At 41.3% G+C, this 21,675-nt stretch overlaps 2 protein-coding genes across 2 annotated transcripts; both read right to left on the bottom strand.

The window, feature by feature from the left end:
- Positions 1–501: 501 nt before the first annotated feature.
- On the bottom strand, positions 502–5,889 carry mmd (monocyte to macrophage differentiation-associated). Its single transcript, XM_070847539.1, has 7 exons — positions 5,481–5,889; positions 4,543–4,624; positions 3,958–4,118; positions 3,011–3,085; positions 2,797–2,898; positions 2,602–2,671; positions 502–2,240 (listed from the first exon to the last, which is right to left on the bottom strand). Exons 1-7 carry the CDS (start codon positions 5,504–5,506, stop codon positions 2,037–2,039), a joined length of 720 nt encoding a protein of 239 aa, XP_070703640.1. The 5' UTR covers positions 5,507–5,889; the 3' UTR covers positions 502–2,036.
- A 7,688-nt stretch (positions 5,890–13,577) lies between these two features.
- Positions 13,578–13,958, bottom strand: LOC139216430 (small integral membrane protein 36-like). The gene has a single exon (XM_070847538.1). It carries the CDS (start codon positions 13,956–13,958, stop codon positions 13,656–13,658), a length of 303 nt encoding a protein of 100 aa, XP_070703639.1. The 3' UTR covers positions 13,578–13,655.
- Between the last annotated feature and the right edge of the window lie 7,717 nt (positions 13,959–21,675).

Below are 21,675 nucleotides of genomic sequence, written 5' to 3'. Positions count from 1 at the left end.
TTACAGAGTATAGAAACCTTCAAGACAATTTATTCAAAATTCAAACAAAACTGAATTTTTCCAGACGAACACATCCTTCAAAAATACTGTTGAGTTTTTCATGAGCCTGAGAGACACTTTCCATCATCACTCTTCCAGCAGTCAGTGACTTCAGTGAAGTGAAACATGTCAAGAACTCAAAATTAACTGTTTATGAATTCTCTGATCAGATATTTCCTGATCTAAATAGCTATTTTTCTAATTTCATGGGCCCTGGCACTTCAAAATATATTCTTTTGGTATCGGCTGTATCGGCATTAGCAGTATTTAAAGAATTGTATGCAGCTCAAATGATCAGTGATCAGTGCAGGAGCCACAGGACACGTGGACAAGATATTTAGTAGGTTTTACATGTTATAAAAGGCTCGATGGATGGTGTGACTGTCTGTTTCAGTGGGAAGTCCAGCTCTCAGTGGAAAGTCAATGCAAACAGAATTGAACAGGATGCAGGTGGCTCAGACATGGGGCATTATCATTTTTTATTGACACATTAGAAAGGTGATATCCAGTATAGTGGAGGAGCATTCATGTATATGTAGCACCGTTAACAGCCAACGGAACAGACAGGAAGCAGTTTTATTCCCCTGTAAAGGCCAGGATCATGTAATCAACGGAACAAAGGACAGAATATACAAACATTACAAAACAGAGTGGTTAAGGAAATCATTTTAACAAGAGCCAAAAAAAATATGCCATCTTCCAGCTGTGTACATCACTAGAATAAGAGGAAAGCAATAGAGAGGTAAGCCATTGAGCAAATTTACAAAACAGCATGAGACAAAACATGAAGGTGAGGTTTCTCCACTGACCAAACCCACTTCAGAGTACAGACAGGAAACACTGCTCATCCTAGTGGTGCAAATCAAAAACAAAGAGAGAATCAGTAGAGATGTAATACTGGACTACAGTACGAAGGTCGTGCATACACACACTCTACTGCACACTGTTCACATTAAGAAGAAACATTCTGCCTCAACTGATTTCTGCTCCTCATTTGGCTCATTAACAAAACCCCACCCGACCCCACCCGTCAGCTCACACACCCCGAAATGCTGTGAATCACCTTCTTACACCAGCCCACCACCAGGAGGCGCTAAACACTCACAGCAGAAACTGAGGGCTGCTGGTCAGAAGCAACTAAACGACCAGCTGGGCTGACAATGTAACAATAGTAAAAATAAAATGAAGAAAATGGAAAACCACTTCCATCGAGAGCTTTTTCTTGTCATTTCCATCCCTCCAGACCGACTAGGAAAAGAATCAGCAGAGCAAGAGCTGGGTATGACACCTAAACACTTTGGTCCAGAGTATCGTACGGTGGCACCAAACGTCTGGTCAGCTTCATACTGTGTCACAGTGCTTCTTTCTAATCACGCGGTTCACATTCTTGTGCAGACAACATCTTTGGTTTCTTTTCTTTCTTTAAATGGAAAAAGTAGGTTTGTACTGAAACATTTAATTTTCTTAAAAGTAAAAAAAACAAAAAAATTGATTAATGAATGAATGAATTTTGGTTCTGATATCAAAAACCAGTTGCTTTAGATAATACCCACTCCTGATTTTTAGCACCTCACTCAATATCTTGATATGTTCAAAACACCCTCTGAAACAGAAGAACCTCCAGGTTTTGACACACAAATGACCCCAAAGTGGAATGTTTTACTTCAAGTGATACAAAAGACTGTTATCAAATTTCTCAAATACTCATGAATGTGCCAGGGTTAGTTGTAAAAAGTCAAAATTCCCTCCCTCTCTGTCACGTTTTTTTTAGACTGAAGTTTTACAAAACAGCTTTGAAAGTAGCTTTTGTTTGCCGGGGAGATACAGAAAAACCTTTTCACCTCCACGGTACAAAACAGTAAACAATTCAAGGTCATTTTTTTTCGTAAACTTTACGGCTGTCGTTGCAGCTTCAGCGGGCAGTTGAGGGAGTCGGTGATGCAGCCGTCTCTGCTCAGGAGCACAGGGGGAAGGTGGAGAACCGGCTGCCGCTGTGGTCACGACTCGAGGAGGGTGTCTGCGCTGGGGGCCTTGTAGAGGTATTTCCAGATGGCGTAATAGTGCACAGCCGCAGCCAGCGCCACAAACACGTGCCAGATGGCGTGGGCGAAGGGAATGACGCCATCGCTCTTGAAGAAGAACACACCGAGGCAGTAGATGAGTCCGCCACAGGCCAGCTCCTGAAGCCCGTCAGTGTTGCTCTGCAGAGAAAAAAAAAAAAAAGAGAGAAGTTCTTAAACTTAGTGTAACATGGTGTAGGTCATATCAACGGGACATCAGGCTGCCATGTTCATTTACACCACAAGAGGGCAGCAGTGACCCAAACACTAAGGCTTGGTTCTCAGCAGCAACATGTTATCAAGCAGAGCCATTCCTGTAAAACCTTCAACAACATGTGCACTTTTTTATAATGTTAGGGATGTCACTGATCTTCAATCCTCCGTCAACAAGCAGAGGAAGTAAAACACACTCATAACAGCTCCACCCTGCGGAAGAAGCGACATGCGATGATCCTGGACATACAAATTAAGTGAAATGTATTATAATATACAATAATATTACCATTGACGTCACGACTGATGCGGGGAAAAAACCCATCGTCAAGTAGAAGGCCAGCTCAACAAGTTTATACCTGAAACAGACAAATAAAACATGCTCATTGACAATTTCCAAGCAAATCCAAGCAAACTTCAGGCACGAACAAGTCAGCGACCTGTTATAAAACTTAATATATAACCAAATGTAAAACTAACTCACTTTTCATGATAGTTGAAGACATATATGGTTCCAGCAGCAGCCATGAGCCACACAAACCAGCGCATGTGTGCTGCTAGAGGGCCCAATTCACGCAGGTTCAACCTGAGTAGAAACCAGAGGGACAAAAATTACACATGCGTCAGTATTAGAGCTCCATTTCTGACCAGCCCCTCTAGCAGACGCCACAGTACACTGTCCTCTGTGAGACACTCACCAAGGTGTGTAGGAGGCAGCAATGAAGAAATAGATAACCACTCTGTCACACATGTGGAAACACTGCTCCACAGACCTGAAACAAACAACAAATGGATTATTTCTTGTTCATTTACAGCATTTTGGTTTGCATCCGGGGAAATCCCTCTGCTTCACGTGAAGTGATTTTATGTGTAGAACTGAGGAGCAGTCGAGGCTCCTGCAGAAAACTGAAATATGGCGAGACATTGAGGGTAAAATGTCATCCACTGTGGTGGCCGACCGGATGAACCCTATCCATCTCTGGTTGTTTCTGCTCATCGTGCTAAATAAGTAACCTTTTCCCGGTTTTAGTATGTCTGAAACCTTAGTGTGAAACTAATCATGTGAAGTGCAGACGTGAAGTGATGTCCAGCACTGGACAGTACACCAGCATAAATATCCCACAATGCAACTACACCACAAGTAAAAGTTTCACTTTTCTAAACAATTTTTTTGAGTTAGTCCATCGTCTACGTTTTCACAGAGACTCTCAGGAAGTGACCTGTTGATTATACAACTGTTTATTCATGCAAAAGTCTGTTGAACGATAGCACACATGTTGGGTATGTAGTGTGCAGTATGTGATTTAAGAGGCAGCACAAAATGATCCCAAGTAGGGGCTGGACATTTTCACATTATCGTCCAGATGAGAGAAACAGAAAAGGCCTCACATGAAACTAGAAACCAAAATAACACACACTAAAACGACAAAGACATGAAAATATCCTCATCTGAAGGATTAATGCAGTGCTGCTGATATTCTATACTCACATCATTGATTTTACTGTGTGACTGTGTCCCTGTCTCCTCTGTCTGGGTGCTCATGCACTATGTACACCCTGAATGTGCCGGTGAGTTATGTCTATGTGGTTTTGATGTCAGCCTTGGTTCTCTGCCAACATGGGTTGTCACGGCGCTCCTTCTCACCTCATGTGGCTCTTCTTCCAGGTGATGATGTGAAACACAGTGGAGACCAGGAAGAGGGCGCACAGGCCCATGCCGTACACCCAGGCAGTGATCCTCTCCCAGCCATTGTCTGACAGACGGTGCAGCAGCGCCATGCCCACGAAGGCCGGCACAATGAGGAGCTACAGACACCGAACAACAATCACACAACTATTAAAACAAGGAGTTTCATTGGATTACAGATATTCTTCTCTTCTTTAGACTGGAACTCTAAAGGGCTCATCCAGTAAGATCCAAGTTTTTGATTACGTCAAAAGGGGGAATTTACCACCCAACACAAATGACAGGATATAGCCTAGATTATGGGATGTATCCTGCACAGTGAGCTACTGACCGACACCACTGACTCTCACTACTTTTTCCTTTCTTGATTGTCCTCTATCTGCTATTATTGCTATTTTATTTTACGCTTGACAACCACGACGACAACCATCGAGTTGCTGTAAATATTCGGTGTAAAACTGAATACACGAACGTGGGAGGAAACCAGACACAGCACATTTCAGATTGTGTCGTCCACGTTAAAAATACATTCAAGCCACTCACCGCATGAGTGTAGCAGTTTGCAGCATGCTCGTAGCAGGTGGGCTGGTAGCGGCAGTTAGCGGAGGCCCGTCTGTTCATGAACCTGGAACACACACAAACAAACAAAGCAAGACATGAACGCAAAGGATGGCTGATTCAGCACTGCTTACCAACAAAACCACCATTCTGAGGTAGATAGATAGATAGATAGATTGATAGATAGATAGATAGATAGATAGATAGATAGATAGCAGCCGAGTCACACTGATCACAAAAACAAACATAAGGACAAGTTAGAAATGTAGATAATACAAAAGAACTAACTGACCCATGCTCTAACTGTGACTCTATACATTGACCATGTGTGATGTGTAAGTTGTACCTTTTCTGGACAGTTTATTGGCTCGTTTTAACCAGTTTGACAAAACAGTTCATGACATAATGACAGTTCATAGTATATTTAACAGTGGCTAAATTAACTCTATCTGTGTTGACATGTAATCCTGTCATTGGGTGGTTTAGTCAACAAATGTCACATCATCAGAGCTCCAGATGAGACCTTGGATCTGTGTTGTGTCTGAGCAACACAAAACCTAAATATATTCCATTTATGAGGATAGAAACATGTGTGAGAGGCTTAAAGCAGAGACTGAGAGCCCTCTTCTTGATAACAGGCAAAAAGGATTATTATCTCAAGTAATTAGAACTGTAACAAATCATTTTGTGTCATGGACTAGTTCAGCTGTATCTGTTATTTCCTGTGCCAAAGTGCTACAAGGACATTAAACACGTAGATCTGCATTAACTATAATGATCGGGCCATGAAGGCGATCACACCTGAGGAGCCTGCTGACAGGATCCGACACTCAAAGTGGCATCAGTGGTGAATAATCTCAGCAGTCCTCTCAGCTCAGCACAGAAACTGTGTCTTTACCGTGATGCTCCTGCTCTTCACCCACCTCTGAAAGCTGTTCACTCTCTTCATCTCAGTGTCTTATCTTCACCACACGGAGCAACAGACAAAACCCAGCAAACAAAAGAGCAACAAAAGCCTGCTTTAGAAAGGGGAGAATAAAACAATAAAGTGTCCTGACAAACCAAAGGAAACGGAAGGCCTAGCATTAGCTAGCGTGATGCTACTCATAAGCTAACTTTCACTCCAGCTACAAGGCACCGGCAGCATTAACACTCCAGCTACAAAGGCACCATTTTAGTCTTTTTCTTAATATCATTCTGTAGCAAATGCTGGCTCACAGCCTCGTCTTTAAGCTAGAAATATCCATGAGCACCAGCGGCAGCCAGGACGAACAGAAAGAGACCCCCGCAAGCAAGCAGCTCCGCCGGTCAATAACTAGCTGCTCCCCGCTGAGCCGCTCAACACTAAATATGATTTCTGCTGGAGCCTCACCGCCCAAACAGTGGTGAGATGTTGAGTGACAGCAGGTTTGAGCCAATGAGCGGCGAGAAGACCGGCAAAGCGGCCAATCAGACGTTAGGTAGGCGGTGTCCTTTAAGAGCCGCTCTCTGGATATGCAAATATGAAAGATTGAGAAAGAAATAAAGAGAAACTGATGGTTTATTAGACAGTGAGAAACTCAGAATGACCGCATTTAATGTCTCCTTAATATTTGTAACTGCAGAATTGATTACTTATTAAAACAGATTGATGCATTAACCGTTAAATGAAGAAGAATAACAAAAGAAAAAAGGGGTTTCTCACAACCTGTTCATCCTGAAGTCGTTCTTGTTAATGTCTTATATCTAATCTATAAAGCATTAGTAAATATTTTATTAACTATTCATAAAGGCATCAGTTACAACTTAATAAAATCTGAATCTGACTTTTCTGCAACTTTCCTTGTCAACTGTTGTAGATACAACAGTGATGGAGGAAGTGTTCAGATCCTTTACTTAAGTAAAAGTACTTACATTGCAAAAATAAGTAAATTATCCTGCATACCATAAAATATATTATTATTATTATTATTACTAATGCGTTACTGTAAAAGTGGGATTTTACTGTTGTAGTTTGAACTGTTTTGTATTGGATTGCAACTAATGATTATTTTCATAATGGATTAGTATGCTGATTACTGTCTCCATTCATCCACTGGTTAATGGGGGCGTTATGTATGTTTTGTCCAACCAACACTCCAAACCTCATCATTCTCAAGAATACATTACAATTATTTATTTATTATTTAAAGGAAAAGTAGCAAAAACTAACACTTGTGAGGCTGGAAACACTGATTATCAGAATAGTTTCAGCTGCAGTTGTATAAACTGGTAGGTTCATTTCTAACAAAACATCACATTTCATAAACTCTTCATATGTTTTGTGTGCAGAAATTGTAATATCTAAAGTAACTAAATTTAAGTTAAGCACCTGAGTAAATGTGTTTAGTTATCCCACCACTATCATACAGCTTCATACAGCAGGTTCTCTTGAACAAAACATGCTCTATTGAAGCACATGTTATGTAAGATGTTCCTCTCCAATGGAGGACGCAGCACACACCACACTGATCGTGTCAACAGCTGACTATCACCACGGTCCTTTGACAGAATTCTTATTTTACCTTTTAATGTTTTTATAATTCAATCCTAATGATCATATAAATGATGAGGAGATGCATAAATCTGGTGATACGGTCCAGAGTGTGATGTGTCTGCAGGCAACATGACACAGCCACACAGTGAGATGCACCCACAGTGTCAAGCTGTTACAGTTCAGTTACATAATAGCATTGTAACTTGAGCAGGGACTCTTGGATATACCAACGTGTTTATGTAAGACCAACGTACAATCCTCATACTTAATGAAGTTGGTGCTGCAGTCAGTGTTGTTGGTGTTGCTGCACTGAAGAAGAGAGAAACCAGATGAATGTTTTGTAGGCACTTGAGAAGAATATTTTCCTGTCAGCAGATTCAGATAACCACTTTGTCTCAAATTACAAATGGTGACTTACAAAGATAGGTCTAGTATATATCAGAAATTCATACAAGAATGGTGCACTAGTCTGTTAAACAAAGGTATCTGGGCCTTTGTGGTACATGTAGCAGTTGCTGTACCAGTGAGAGCAGCGAATGGGATTGATCCAGACAAAAAGAGAGAGCTCATTGTCTGTGTTGGGATTTTAAAAAGGACATTAGCGCAGACACCAGGAGAATGCCAGAGGCCATATGTCAGGGGACAGTGTCTCCCTGTTTCTGGCTCCAGTCTGATTTCTCCCCCCTCCGCTCCTTCGCTAACACCTCTAATGTGATACAGACCTGAGAGCTGCAGGTTGGCAGCGCGTCACAGCAGGTCAGGATATCTTTCTGTCCTGGCCGTAAACAAACCGCGTCTGTGTTTGACTTCCTCTGTTTGGTGGCGGGTGGGGTTTCTCTAGTACCAGCACTCTCACATCACAACAACAGCTGTATCAGTTTACACCTTTATGTCTATTTATGTCTCAAGGACTTGGATGACAGGAATTTGATGGTTCAATGGTAAAATCTGGTTAAAAATGGATGGATTATATAGTGGATTATTTTGCATTTATTCATCTGATTTATATAAATCGGTGGAGTTCCCCTTTCACTGGCACCACTATCACATACCCCCATTCACTTCGATTGAAGCCCACATGAAATTCAAGCAAGTATTCCCTTTTTAATTCATCAGTCAACAGAAACGTTGGTTCACAGTGTTGGAAAAGTTATTATTCTTGCTATGAGCCATCACTGTATTTGGTGCTGCACCGCTCTCACACACTGTTTACAGTTTGGAAATGTGACTGAGCCTTTATTAGAGACATCATGAATTTCCTGCCTGGCTCCACTCAACCTCAACCTAGACATGGGTCTAATCAGCCATTGCTTGACTCTGAAAAATGCTGAAATCTGCTCTTTTCTGTCCATGAGATGAGACAGCTTTTTTGCATTTTCTAGATTTTTTATGACTGATAGATGGACATGTTAAGGTCAGTTATACTTCACTTTGGGAGCAGTTAGAGTTATGCAAAAATGGCGAGGGAAATGTACGTACTGTACAGTAAGTATAGTGTGTCTTTAAAATGATGTTGAAACTAATTCTGGCTTAATGGCCCTCTGCTCAGGTAAAAGTAGAGTGGAGCTGTTGGTCACCAAACTCTACGACCTGAGAGCAAGAAGAGGTGAGGTCCCTGCCCTTACAGGTGTGACGAAGAGAATAGGAGGATCAGGTCGAAGGCTTTCAAATGGGCTCGTGCTAACATGTTCACAGTAAGAGTCCATATGAAGGCCCCTTCCTGTGATATTCATGAGTTTAGAAATGTCATTTAGAAATGACAGAGGCCATGGAAGTTAATTATTCTGTGGATGGTGAGTTTAATACTTTGTAATGATAATAATAATAATGATAATACTTTGTAATCGTAATATTGGTCATATAGAGTTTTCTTAGTATTTGTATGTCTCACATTTCCTGCATTAATATCATGTTACTTTCTCATTAGCTAGTTAAATTGTTTGCCTCGGTGGCTTCCAGACACCAGCAGCGTTGCCTTGCAACCTTGTTGTCATGACATTACCACCATATCGTGCACATGACTTTCCTATGTCGTAACCATGATATACATTATGTATAAATATATGTATGAATATGGTTCTATATTGGCCATGTACAGAATCTTCAACTCTCACAAAACCATCTCTTTAATCACACAACTGCCTTTAGATGTCCAATGATCAACTCATCGACTCATCATTCCTCAGGTTGTCTGCCCGCCATAGTGGTCCAACCGTGCTCTGCCTCGGATCAGGTTTTTGTATAAAAGAAAAAAAAAACTAGGGGAAAGAAATTGAGGCATGGAACAATAATCAGGGGTAGAGCTATTTGACATTTCTGCTATGCATTATTTTGTTGGTTGCAGTGATAAAGCTGGATTGTGTATAATGAAATTTCAGCACTAAGTAACCACACAGAAGCAATTTCTCAAACTATTATCTCATCAGCCTGATGAGCCAGGGGTTAGAGGTCTGACGTGCATATGATGTTTGACGCAACCTCGTTGTCATATGACACCTACTGAGCAGGTTTCAGTGTCCTAAACTTTACCCCTCAGCTGCTTTGATATCCTCATCATTTCATACTGAGAACACAAACTGAAAAAAAGCTCCTCCTGCAGGTTTTAGTACAACTTCCACTGGTCCTGTAGGAGAGATATACAGGTAAGATTGTCCTTAGAATGTGAGAGGCTTTATGTAACACACGTGACATGGGGTTAAACAGCTTTGTAATTGGTTTACTGTTTCATGCTAGAATGCAGTGCTAGGGTGTACCTCCAAAGGAGAAGGTATGGAAATCAATACGGAGGATAACACATCGACTATGTAGCAAACAATATAGCAGACTTAGAGTGTGTAAAAACTGTATGGCAAACGGATCCTTTAAAGTGTCAGTACTTTAAAAAATGGCTACACAGATTCAGATTTTTAAAAAATCAGTCAAGTATTCACTCTAAATGTGTCCATCAGACTGCAAAAAACGGCTACAATATTTCCTCAAACACACTTTTAAAATAAGTTACATTTAAACCAGAGTATTCATTCATTGTATTTCTCTATACCATTCAAAGGTCCCAACTTTTTATTAATGTCCACCTTGAATACGAAAACAAACAGTAGTTCGGGAGCTTTGGATCTGCAGTGTTTTTGCCGTCGCTGAGTTGATTAATTTTGCAGCGAGCAAGCTGAGCTCTATGGTGCTTCTGGCTTAGCAGTGAGGCGTGGCTGCTTTACTCTTCTCACTTTACTTTACTTTACCACAGTGACAGATACTGATTAGGTACTGTAACAACCAACCACAACCAGCGTGATTTATTTTCTATTATAGCAGCATGTCCATATCTGGTTGCTGAGAAAATCTAATCAGTGCTGGGAATCCTGAGAATAACTTAAATGTGTATAATGACACTACACGCCACCCGTACAGAAATACCATTGCTTCTAACTGATGAGGGAGCTTACTGAAACAAAGTTTGCATTGCATTTAATTATGTGCAGAATTTTATCAAAGTAGTGGTGTATTTTCATAGCAGACAATAAAGACAGTCATGTGTTTCCCCAGTGGTGGTATGTTCAAATACAGTACTGTGCTTAGGCATAATATTGAGGTCTTTCATGAGTGAAATGTAATACTTTTTACCTTATTTCACAGCTTTAGTTACTAGTTACCTTATATATATATATATATATATATATATATATATATATATAAATATAGCACAATGAATGATGATGCACTGTTATCAGCTAAGCTGTAGCTCCCCTGCAGTAAATAAAGTAGTTAAAATTAGCTTCGCCAGCTACAACATTAATTATGCATATGTATTAATGCATCATTCATTAAAATTCTATAATAAATATATATATTATTCTGAAATGGGTCACTCTGCACAATAAGTACCTTTACTTTTGGTACTTATATATATATTTTGATGATAATGCTTTTGAATTCAGGACTTTTGATTGTAAATTGGTATTAAATAAAAGATCTGAACACCTCTTCCACCACTGGTGTTTCCATACTTTGTAACAGTAATATAGTCTGATCACCTAAGAGGCTTAGCCAGTAGTCAGGCTACACAAACTAAACTAAATGAATGCCCCTATTGATTTTAAAGACAAACGTCTACTTGTCTCCAAAAGACTAGGGGCATTCCTTTAGTTTTTCACATAGTATTGAGGTAAATATGGTGCCTTTTGTTTTTAAAAAAGGTTTTGGGAGGAGGTCAGCTGATAATTATATCAAGCAGTAGCATAACTATATATACATGATAAAGATACAGTTCATATAATCCAAATGTTTCATTACAGGTTCAGTAACTGCAAAGAATACCAGTGGCCTATTTTATGAATGAGATCCATTTACTGCCCGTTTCTCAGAAGTAGCAGGATTACACCGAGCTCCAACCTCATTTCTGTCCATGTGTACTGCAAGAGTTCTCAGAGCCATGAGATCTATTCCTGTTGAGTGTTGGCAGTGCTGACTGAAATCTGCAACCACAATCTGTTGAATAATCAGCTACTAGGAAACATAATTTCTATTAACCAACAAAGGACGGATTCATCTGCTTGTACATCCGCAACATATCCTCTAATATAATAATCATATAATCATATCATCTCTGACTCAGACAGAGTGCTGTATCATTTATACATTTGTTTCAGGAAGGCAGACACTGTATGCTCTGGAGGCCTAAAAACATCATTAATAGATCCTTAAGTTTTTGCAGCAAGATTTAACAAGCAAATTTGAATGCTAAGACAAGCTACGATGGGTTAAAGATACTCAGCTTGGACTACAGAGCACTATGTCCCTTTGATTTGTGATTAATTACCTTGAACAACAATCTCTGGTTGACATGAGGCTCCATGTTTGTTTGCACTTTAGTATTTTTTGGCGCCAAGTCGGCCATATCAGAGCTTTCCCCGTCATAATTAGACCTTGATTTCATCAGTGCCGACATGCACGAATGCAGCATAAACCTACAACAACTAGGAGAGTGTGACTTGTGATGCCATGTTAGCCTAACGACGTAACATAACTTGGCTTGATTTCAGTGATCAGCAAAGACACTATATTGTAATACTTATGTAGCGCATGAAATATGGTATTATATGCTCAACCACGAGAGTCATTTTTGAGTCCAGGAAGTGTTTGTCTGACTAAAACTCCAACTGAGGGGGCTTTTCCAAGAGGCCTGTTCAATGGCATCACCTCCACGAGTTCTGAGTAAAACCTTATTTATGGTCCATGTTTCAGATTCGGCTTTGTGGTTTCACTGAGCGTGTCGTTACCCAGATAACCTATCCAGGTAAATCTGCTCCTCGGCTTTCATTTCAGAACCTCTGACTGCTCTGACAGGCCGGCTAATCAGTCTGACCCGCCACAGATTACAGCATGACGCGGCACGCAAGATCTTCTACAATGAGCGGTCTGTAAAAGTCCCAAATAAATATCCCAAATAAAACAGTCACAGCAGAGGACATTGACAGAATATATATGGAGTACATTAGAGGAGAAATTGAAGTCATCCACATCGACTGCATCGCTGCAGCTTTATGTCAACCCTGCTCTGTTTGCTTGTTAAACACAGGCATCATGTGCCTCACACTAATTTACACAGAACTTTGTTTGCATATTTCTGCAGATTTGATAAACCATATCTGCACTTGAGAGATATGAGTGATATGAGAGACAAAGGAAACACTTTCGACCTCAGGCCTTTCTTTATGTTGGTTTTCTGTTCATCATGCCTGTCAAAATGTTTAACATGAACAACAGGTAAGGTTTGAGGCACAGTTGTGCTCGTACAGTGGCAGGTAAGTACTGAATCAATCAGAGGGTTAACATGTTCCTGTAGTGTGGGCGGGGTGATTAAAGTCACACGTCTCAAAATAAGAATCTAGGCGTTTCAGGTCAGGACCTGGGTGGGAAAGCGTTCACCCAGCTGTCTACTGCTTTGACAACCGCATCCGTGCACCATCACACTTCCTGGACTTATGTAAGAGGTTACTGTCAATGCAGACAGTGCAAACCAAATGTTGAACACTAATCCCTGAATGGCAGCCAAGCAAGAGCAATGCACCTTTGATTTAGAGTAGTTATAATAGTTTTATCTACATGTTGGAGAAGAGGAACAAAGTCCAAAGGTGCCAAGGAGGGTTATTCTCTTAAAATGACCAATTTAGAATCAAAAAAGAGCCTCAGGTGTTAAGACGGTAACTTAGTTTCTCCTTTACCGCATCTATTTGTGCTTTCTTAACGCTAACCTTAATCCTAAACCTCTCCCTCAGTCTGTCTGTCAACAAAACACAGCAGAAATGCCCTCTTTATTCCTTGTGCTTTATCGGTTGTGACATTTCCTTTCCATGGAAGACTGCAAGCTTTGGCTTGGGATCCTTGAGATAAAGAGGGATTTCACATGCATACTCACAGCACTTAAAGACATCAACCCACGTCGCTCACCCTTACCGTGCAAGTCCGGCCCTGTGTAGGTCAAATCCTAGCATTGTCCCAAAGAAAAAAACAAGGAGATGTAAAAAGAAATGCACGTACAAAAAAGAGTCAGGTATATACAAAGGAGAGTCTGCTGAGCCTCCGAGGTTCAGACCATCGTGCTTTTCTTCTCCCTGAAGTCCGAGTGCGTTGGCTCGTGGTAGGTCGTGATCATGTTGGCTGTGTCCCACCGTCCCACCGGGGCCGGAGAGCTCTGCATCACCACCAGCCTGATGGGAGACTGAGTTGGCTGCGGGTCCGGGGCGTACTCCTTTGTGGGATCTTTGCCCCGGCAATCATACATGATACACGATATCAGGAAGACCAAGAGCAAGATAACATAGCTGGCAATGAGGATGCAAAGGTTCAAAGTGACAGGGTCGATCTCCTGGTAGTTTTCCAGAAAGCCCATGGTGCCTGCTTCATGCTTGGCGGCCCTGAGGCCTCGAAGAAGCAAGCACCTCAGAGGCCTCAGACAACGAAAAAGGTAGAAGGTATCGACGGCTGCTACAGGCTGAGAAACGCTAAACAAGCTTGGTGACAGCAGGGCTTTCTCCCCCTCTGTCCTCTTCAATCTCTCTCTCTACTGTCCTCCCTCCCTCCCTCCCTCCATCCTCTCTGCCTCGCTTCTGTCTCTCACCTCTCTGTTTCAGACGAGCGCCGTGGATACGTGGCTTTGTGGTAAAAATACTTTAATCCGTGCCACTCCTCCAACCTTGAATTTGTGGCTCCCTTTAATAACCCCAGCTTCGGTTGTAACTCAGCAACTGTGACAGATTCTGTGTTATATCATCTGCGAGCAAGTGAACATTAATTACTTTGTATAGGACGTATTTGACTGCGTGTGTGTGTGTGTGTGTGTTTGGCTTAATCTTAATCTTGATTGTGAGTGGGGATTGACTGAGGAAGCCATCTGGCTAAATAGAGGCCGGAGAGCACGACTAAAAAGCCACTCGTAAAAATGCTACCATGCTACCAGAGGACTTAATCAACCCCAGGACCAAGTGACAGACATTTCTTTTTAAAATCTATGACTGTGCATTATTTTGTTGAACATGTTATCTTGACAGATTACAGCAGCCGCCTTCCTCCTGTGTGCCTTTGTGGGCTACGAGGGATGGGATTATCAGAGCGGACAGTAAACTCCTAGGGTTTATAATCTCTGTTGATGCATGACAATACACACTATGTGTGCAGGAGCATAATCATGTGGGTTTGTGTGTTTAAACTTTAAGTTTCAGTTGCATGTGTTTCAACAGGTCATTTGTACCTGGTGCCGTTATTTGAGATTATTACAAGACAGCAGAGGGCAGCAATTAGCAACGTTAGCAGTGGAGGTGGACTCAGAAGAAACAGAGCAGGAGGCTGAACTTTGACCCAGACATGAGAAAGGGAGGGGGGTTACACACTGCCACGGACTGCAAGCAGGTTTTGAGACAAAAATAGTGATACTCAAAAAAAGTAAGTATAAACTGAGTGCGCTGTTGATGGACACAGTTCTACTCATCCGCTGCAATTTAAGATCAGTTCATTTGTGGACAATTGTGCAGAATTAGAAGAAATTCCAGTTCCTGAGATATCACTTTCACGAGAATGAACTATACTGTCGACTTGAAAACATAAACCCAGTGAGTTTGAACAAAGTTTGTCCACACAGAAGGAGTTTAATGATGTTCCACAAGTGAGTCAGAGCAGTGGAACAGTTGTTGGTACACTGCAGGTGTTTTCTAAAATATGCTACCAGAAAAATATCTTCTATCAGGGGTTGAATCGTTTGTAGCTCAAATCCTGGTAGTTGGTATCTTCATATATAAAACATAACTAATTCTGAAACTACACTGGAGGATTTTTCCTCAACAAAAAAGTATCCCTAACATAAAGAAGGAGAGCAGGGAGTCCAGCGCTAATCAGGTCAAGCTCTCATGCAGTCAGTCCTGATGTTTCCTGCCTCCTGGTATATAGCAGTGAGTGCGGGCAGCAGATGCACACATTGCATCTGCAGAGCACGGAATGACCTCACTACTCTCTTGATGTTAAGGCTGTAATCCCTATGTACGTTCAGGAAACTGATGTTAGAAGCCAGATGCTTGACTTTAAATGCAGTGGCCTGTGACCCCACTCACTGACGAGTCATCTGCCAGTGAAAAATGATGACCTCTGTGCGTCACCGATCCTGGTCCCACTCCAGGATTCAGCATCTGGAGGAGTCAAAGTGCAAATTGCCTACTGGAGTCAGTGATGAGTGTATTGTTTCCACCAATATCTTCATAACACATCTGCTCATGATGATTGATTGTCTTTCATGTAACTACAGGGACCTTTAAGGGCTTTATGATGCATTAATCTGGAGTAACTGATTTTAGGGGGACGTATTTGTAACTCAAATTGATAAATGGTGATATAATTTACCTTTTAATATTTTTCAAGAGGCTACACAGCATATTTCACTCCCCACGAAGGATGCATGTAAACAATGAGATGTTACTATTAAGTTGCTGTATGTTCTGTTTCCTTTTGGCTCCGGACAGCAGCTCTATAGCTCCCTGTCAGCCGGTCGGTTGTTCCCAAAAATGTTCCCACCATTTCATGGTTTTTGCCCTATGAGGGTGAAATTTGCCACAGAGGTCGAGTGTCTGGTCAGGTGGTAAACCAACCATGTTTTTTTCCCATCTGCACCTTTTCTCTATGAACATAGATTATATTACAAATATTTCAAGCAACAAGAACCTTGAAAAACAACAATAATGACCACAAAAAGAATCTCAGTCTTGATATGATCTGTTTGATATGATATCTCCTTTATATATATTTTTTTGTGTTTCATTTGTCAGAACGTGTTGGCCAACAGTTCATGTTCTCAGAGCCCCCTGGCAGCTCTCTGGGTGCATACTGCAGCAGTCTAGCTTTGAATCTGGCCCGGGCCCGTTGCTGCATGTCACCCCCCTCTCTTTCTGTCCCCTTTTGTCACTTTCTATTGTTGCTGTCCAATACTTATGTGTGCTTTTGTCTGGATGATTTACAGATATAAGAGATTTTGAAGATGTATTTGTGTCAGCATTGTGAAAACAACTTTGAGACGTCAAAGAAAGAGTATCACTTTTAAAGAAAAGGAAAAGAAGCTATAGTTCATGTGGACTGTCCACTTAACCAAAGATTTAGAGCTCTAAAAACAGCAGCGAGTCAGAGGAAGAGTGGTGTTTCTGTCCTGGGGATGTTTGTGTTGTCGTGGTCTCGGGGAATGATTAGCTCAGAGGATGTAATAGGTTTGTCTGTGTGTATACCAGGCCTCACGGGTGGAGTTTCTCCTGCTCATATCTGGGAGATAGATCTTCCCCAGCGCCAGACGCTGGTGCCAGGGAGTCCGGCAGCCTCGGTAAGACCTGGAGACAGACAGCAGGGAGAAATTGGAAAGGATATGTTGACAAGCCTTCAGCTGTGTGAGAGTGTGAGCTGAGGATGTTACGCGTTTGCTTTGTATTCTTGCGCTGTCTCTGGGGCATAAAGCCCCTTCGTTTTCACAGTGTGAGGCTGAGTCTGCCTGCAGTGATCAGGCACAATGTGACCCCTCCCACCATCAACCATCCCACAAACAAATGAAGAACAAGAAACAAACCATGTTCCCCTAACTGTGTCTATTTCATGTGAACTCACACAGACAAACGTGTGTTTTTCAGTTTTTAACTCTTATTGTGGAGTCCAAATTAAATAAATAACTCCTTTGAAGAAAATGATTGATTCCCTTTTTTGATTCCCTATGATCTAAATAGATGCAGTTGAAAAGGTGTTAAAATGCACTTTATCAATAATAACATGTTGCTTACACATAAATGCATCAGTAATAATATTCTTATAATAATATTATAAATATTATAACTGAGTGAACTTTTATTTCTATAATAATGTACATTTTGCTGCTCATGAATTTTGAATGCAGGATTTTCCTTGATTACACGAGCTAACATGCTCAAAATGACAGTGCTGATGTTCACCATCTTAGTTTGGCTTGTGAGCATGCCAATATTGGCTAATTAGTACTAAACACAATGTGCAGCTGAGGCTGATGGGAATGTTATTAGTTTTGTACGTATTTGGTGGATAAGCAAAGTATTGGAGAAGTTCATTTTTTAACTTAATGATGGTGCAAGATGAGAGACTATGTTGAAATACATCCTCTTGATTGATTTCTTTTAGTTGAATGTCTCCCACAAGATGTTGTGAACTTCCTCTGTCAGAAAATGTGAAGTCCAACTGAATAAACAACAGTTACAGACTTGAGAGAATACCAATGAAAAAGAAAAGTTCACAATAACTTGTCAGTCACTTCTGCACAACAAAACAGATGTGGTTACAACAGTCGTCTTTACTGAGCCAAAACGGAATAGTCCTGTCCAGTCCAGTCAGAGCAGGCCTGTAGGTCAGAGGGCACAGAGTGCAGGGAGGTGATGTGGTGAACGCGATCCCCTGTCTCCGTTGTGTCTTCAGAGACGTTCCATGAGGTCAGCAAGGAGGAGCTGTTACACAACCAGGAGACAGCTGAGGGAAGCTCCTGCTGCGCCGCTCTGCTCTCTGACGCTCAGTCAGACTCTTTGAGCTGTGGGCACATGAGGAATTACATACAATGTCCGTAATATATCAAACCAAGAGAGTGAAAAGGTAACTGCTTTTTACTTTTTAACTTCTATACAACTCCATAAAAGGAAAACTTGACATGGGCTGATGGGTACTTTTAGACATTTTATTTTATCTAATATATTAAACTACACTTGGTGTCCATGTCTATCTTTTGCAAAAATATATATGAAGCTAATGAAGATCTGTTGCACCCCCCCCCCCTCCCCCCAAACAGTAGAACAGCCTTACTAAATGTTACTTGTACAGCGAGTTCCCTTAAGTAAAAAAATGAGGAAATGAAAAAGAGAGAAATGGATGTTGAACGATTGTACACTCATAGTAAATCCACCCTGTGACTGAGATGTAGGTCCTTTTAGGACAGAAAATGAAGACCAGTATTTACTGCCTCCTACAGTATGTGGCCTTTATCCAGTGGTGGAGGATTCTAACCTGTTACCTCAGTAAAAGTACTGAAAATATAAGCAGGAAAGAATATTATAAATAAAAGTACTCACTAGAAAGATGTCCCCTGTGACTGTTATACTGTTATATGTGGAGCTCACATAAGACTACAAATATTGATTATTTTCATTATGGATTAATCTGCTGATTATTTTCATGATTCAAAGTACTGAAATAATGAGAACACTGAGCTGCTCATCATAATAAAACTTCATATTAGCTGTCAAAATGCCAAATCAGTGCTTCTCCTTTCAAAGCCCCCCTGAGTGTGATGATGACGTGCGCTGGTGGAGGGTGGGGCCTCACCTCTCGGACAGCAGCGGGTGACGGACAGGCCGAGGATCTTGCAGATCTGATAAAGGCCCAAAGAGAGCCCTTTCCTTCCTGAGTGGTGGATTGTTTGTGTTAGAGCCTTCTGCGTCTCTTCTTCTGGGTGTGGGAACCTGCTCCTCCCAGAGTTCATGGTTTTCTCCCGTCAAGGATCCACCATCAGCCTGCATGTGTGTCACTCAGCTGTTCCAGGGCGATAAAGCCCTGCATCTACATTATTATCCTGATCTTATGTATAAGTGCAATGTTTGCTTGAAGAGCCAGTGGTATGTATTTATACATGTAGTGAGATACTGATACATGTAAAAGCTGATCAAATACCTCCTGGTACTTTCTCAGAACATTCCTGCACCAATTAAACAAGAAAACATCAGAAAGAAAACAAACAAGTTTTCAAACTCAACATGATCACATTCCCATTGTAACTCAGTTTTGAGTCTCATTCATTGATTCTCTTTTCTCCAGTAAACCCAAGATGTTTCCTTGATCGATGACATAAGTTGGGCTCTGTGCGTTTTCTTTTCACTTTGTCTTGGCTTAAAAGTGTCTGTGTTGCAGCACACATTCACACCCAGTGTAAATCAGCAGGGAGCTGTAAAACTGACTCCTCACCATTGTCTCACATGCGTCATCACAACAGCTCTCTCCCTCCATCCCAGGCAACGCTCAGAGGAATGTCCTCGGCTGATAAAAACCAAAGATCTCATCAAAAACACGTACACCTCCCCCAGCGGGGCTCACAGTGACGCTGTTTACACTCGCTTTTGAGGATACGGGGGGGCTGTGGTTGGGTCTGGTTCCCTTGTTGACGGGGATCCAGGGTGGTGACCTGCTGCTTTATGGGGCTGCAGCTCTAACATGAAGAAATGGGGCGAGAAAGCAGAACTAAACATGAGCTCTGTTCGCACTGTCACAGCAGATTTATTTTAGTCATGTCACTCAGATATCATGTTTTTTATCACTGTGACATGTAAAATGTGCTGTAGCTCTGCTCTGTCCTTTAAAAGCACACTTTTTAAGCACAGAGACAACCCACGTCCAGAGTCAATAGTCTGCAGCCATGCTAGCAGCTGTGAGAGGATGTTCTTAGACATAGGATCAAAGAAGTGGACGTGGCCACAGTGGCATCGCCCACTGGCTTGTGGACTGCTGTTATGAAGCCGCAATCTTGGTTTTGAAATCAGAAGTGATGTTCATTGTGCAAAGACCCCGCCTCTGATTGGTTATGATTAGGCATGACCCGCCTCTGATTGGTTAGTCAAAAGGTAGCTGCTTTATTAGCTATTGTACTCTAAATGGGACCATAGTTTACGAAATGAATATCGTGCTGTATTGAAGAAAACTTTAAACTAGCTATTGAGACTATAAACTCATTAGGAACATGTTTCCTGAGGCAATGAGTCAAGTGAGAATTAGGGTCATTTTCTTATAGACTTTAATACAAGTGGGCTTCTTTTTGCCAACAGATGAGTTGCCCCCTGCTGGTCAGTGGGAAGAATGCAGGTTTCAGGGACTTTCACGTAGGCTTCACTTTTCTGACTCAGAATTTACATCCACTGCTTTTCTACAGTCCACGGACACAGTGCTGCTTCAGCATGTTCACATGTCACAATGAAAAGATTCACATGCTGATTTATAGCAGGTTTACCCTCTTAGTTTAGCATGTTCCTTTGCTATCATTAGCGCCAAACAGAAAAATACAGCGACAGCTGGTGGGAATGTAATTTGTTTTGCAGCTATTTGATCATAAAATACTCTGAAATGTAATAAAAGATGTAAATGTGCAGAAAAGAAAATTAGTAAATCAAAGGCAGAGAAACATAGAAAGTGGCTAAAGTTGAGACACATGTAGGCTCAGCATTTGCTCCATTAGTGTGCATCAATTGCAGCCTCACTATGTTCTGGGTTGAGTTACTACAAGCTGTCTGCTTCCTAAAGGGGAACAATCAATCTTTTGTCATGAAAACTCAGAAATGTATCTTTGAAAACACTATTGAGTGCAGCTGTCTTGATTTGTGTAGAGGGAGAGGCCTAATTTTAATTAGACAGGCAAAGCTTCAGGCTGTAACTGAAACTTGTTGGAAACAGATGTGGGAGTGTTTGCATGTCGCTCTTTATCAGATATGGGAGTATGAACCACGGAGCAGCATTTTTCACTCACAATGAACTCTTTGGACTTATTGCCGTCTTAAAGTCACAGCAATACGTACACTGTTGCAGATCTGGGTGCTTAAACGGTTGGTGGAGTGAATTGGAGGTTTATGAGGTTTGGACAGGAAAGTTTCAGCTCCACAAAGTAGCTCAGCTGTTCAGATGAAAAGGAAACCAAGTGCTGTGAAGAAGCTACTTCCCATGACATCATTGTGTTTGTTAAATGACCTCGGCGGACATGTCAGACACACCTTGTCATTTCCTCCCCGAGCCATTCAAATTATTTACTCAATTTACAGACGGGGGAAACAGTTTATGATTGCCAAGATTGTCTTTGAAACACCAAATAAGTTACTGAAAACACTACAAAACTCTCTTTTTAATCACAAGAATGACAAAGTAAGACATTTCTTACCTTTAAAAATGTGATAAGTCTGTAGATGAACCATAAACCTCTTTGAGTATTTTCTTTTGCTCAAAACTGAATTCTCTTCCTGAATCACCAAAATACGTTATTCTGAATTTGCATCTGTTCATCTGCCCTTGTTTCCTTTAATGTAATCATACTGTGATGC

Source organism: Pempheris klunzingeri, chromosome 17 (genome assembly GCF_042242105.1).
Source record: "Pempheris klunzingeri isolate RE-2024b chromosome 17, fPemKlu1.hap1, whole genome shotgun sequence".
Classification (NCBI taxonomy): Eukaryota; Metazoa; Chordata; class Actinopteri; order Acropomatiformes; family Pempheridae; genus Pempheris; species Pempheris klunzingeri.
This window is presented reverse-complemented; position numbering and strand designations above follow the sequence as displayed.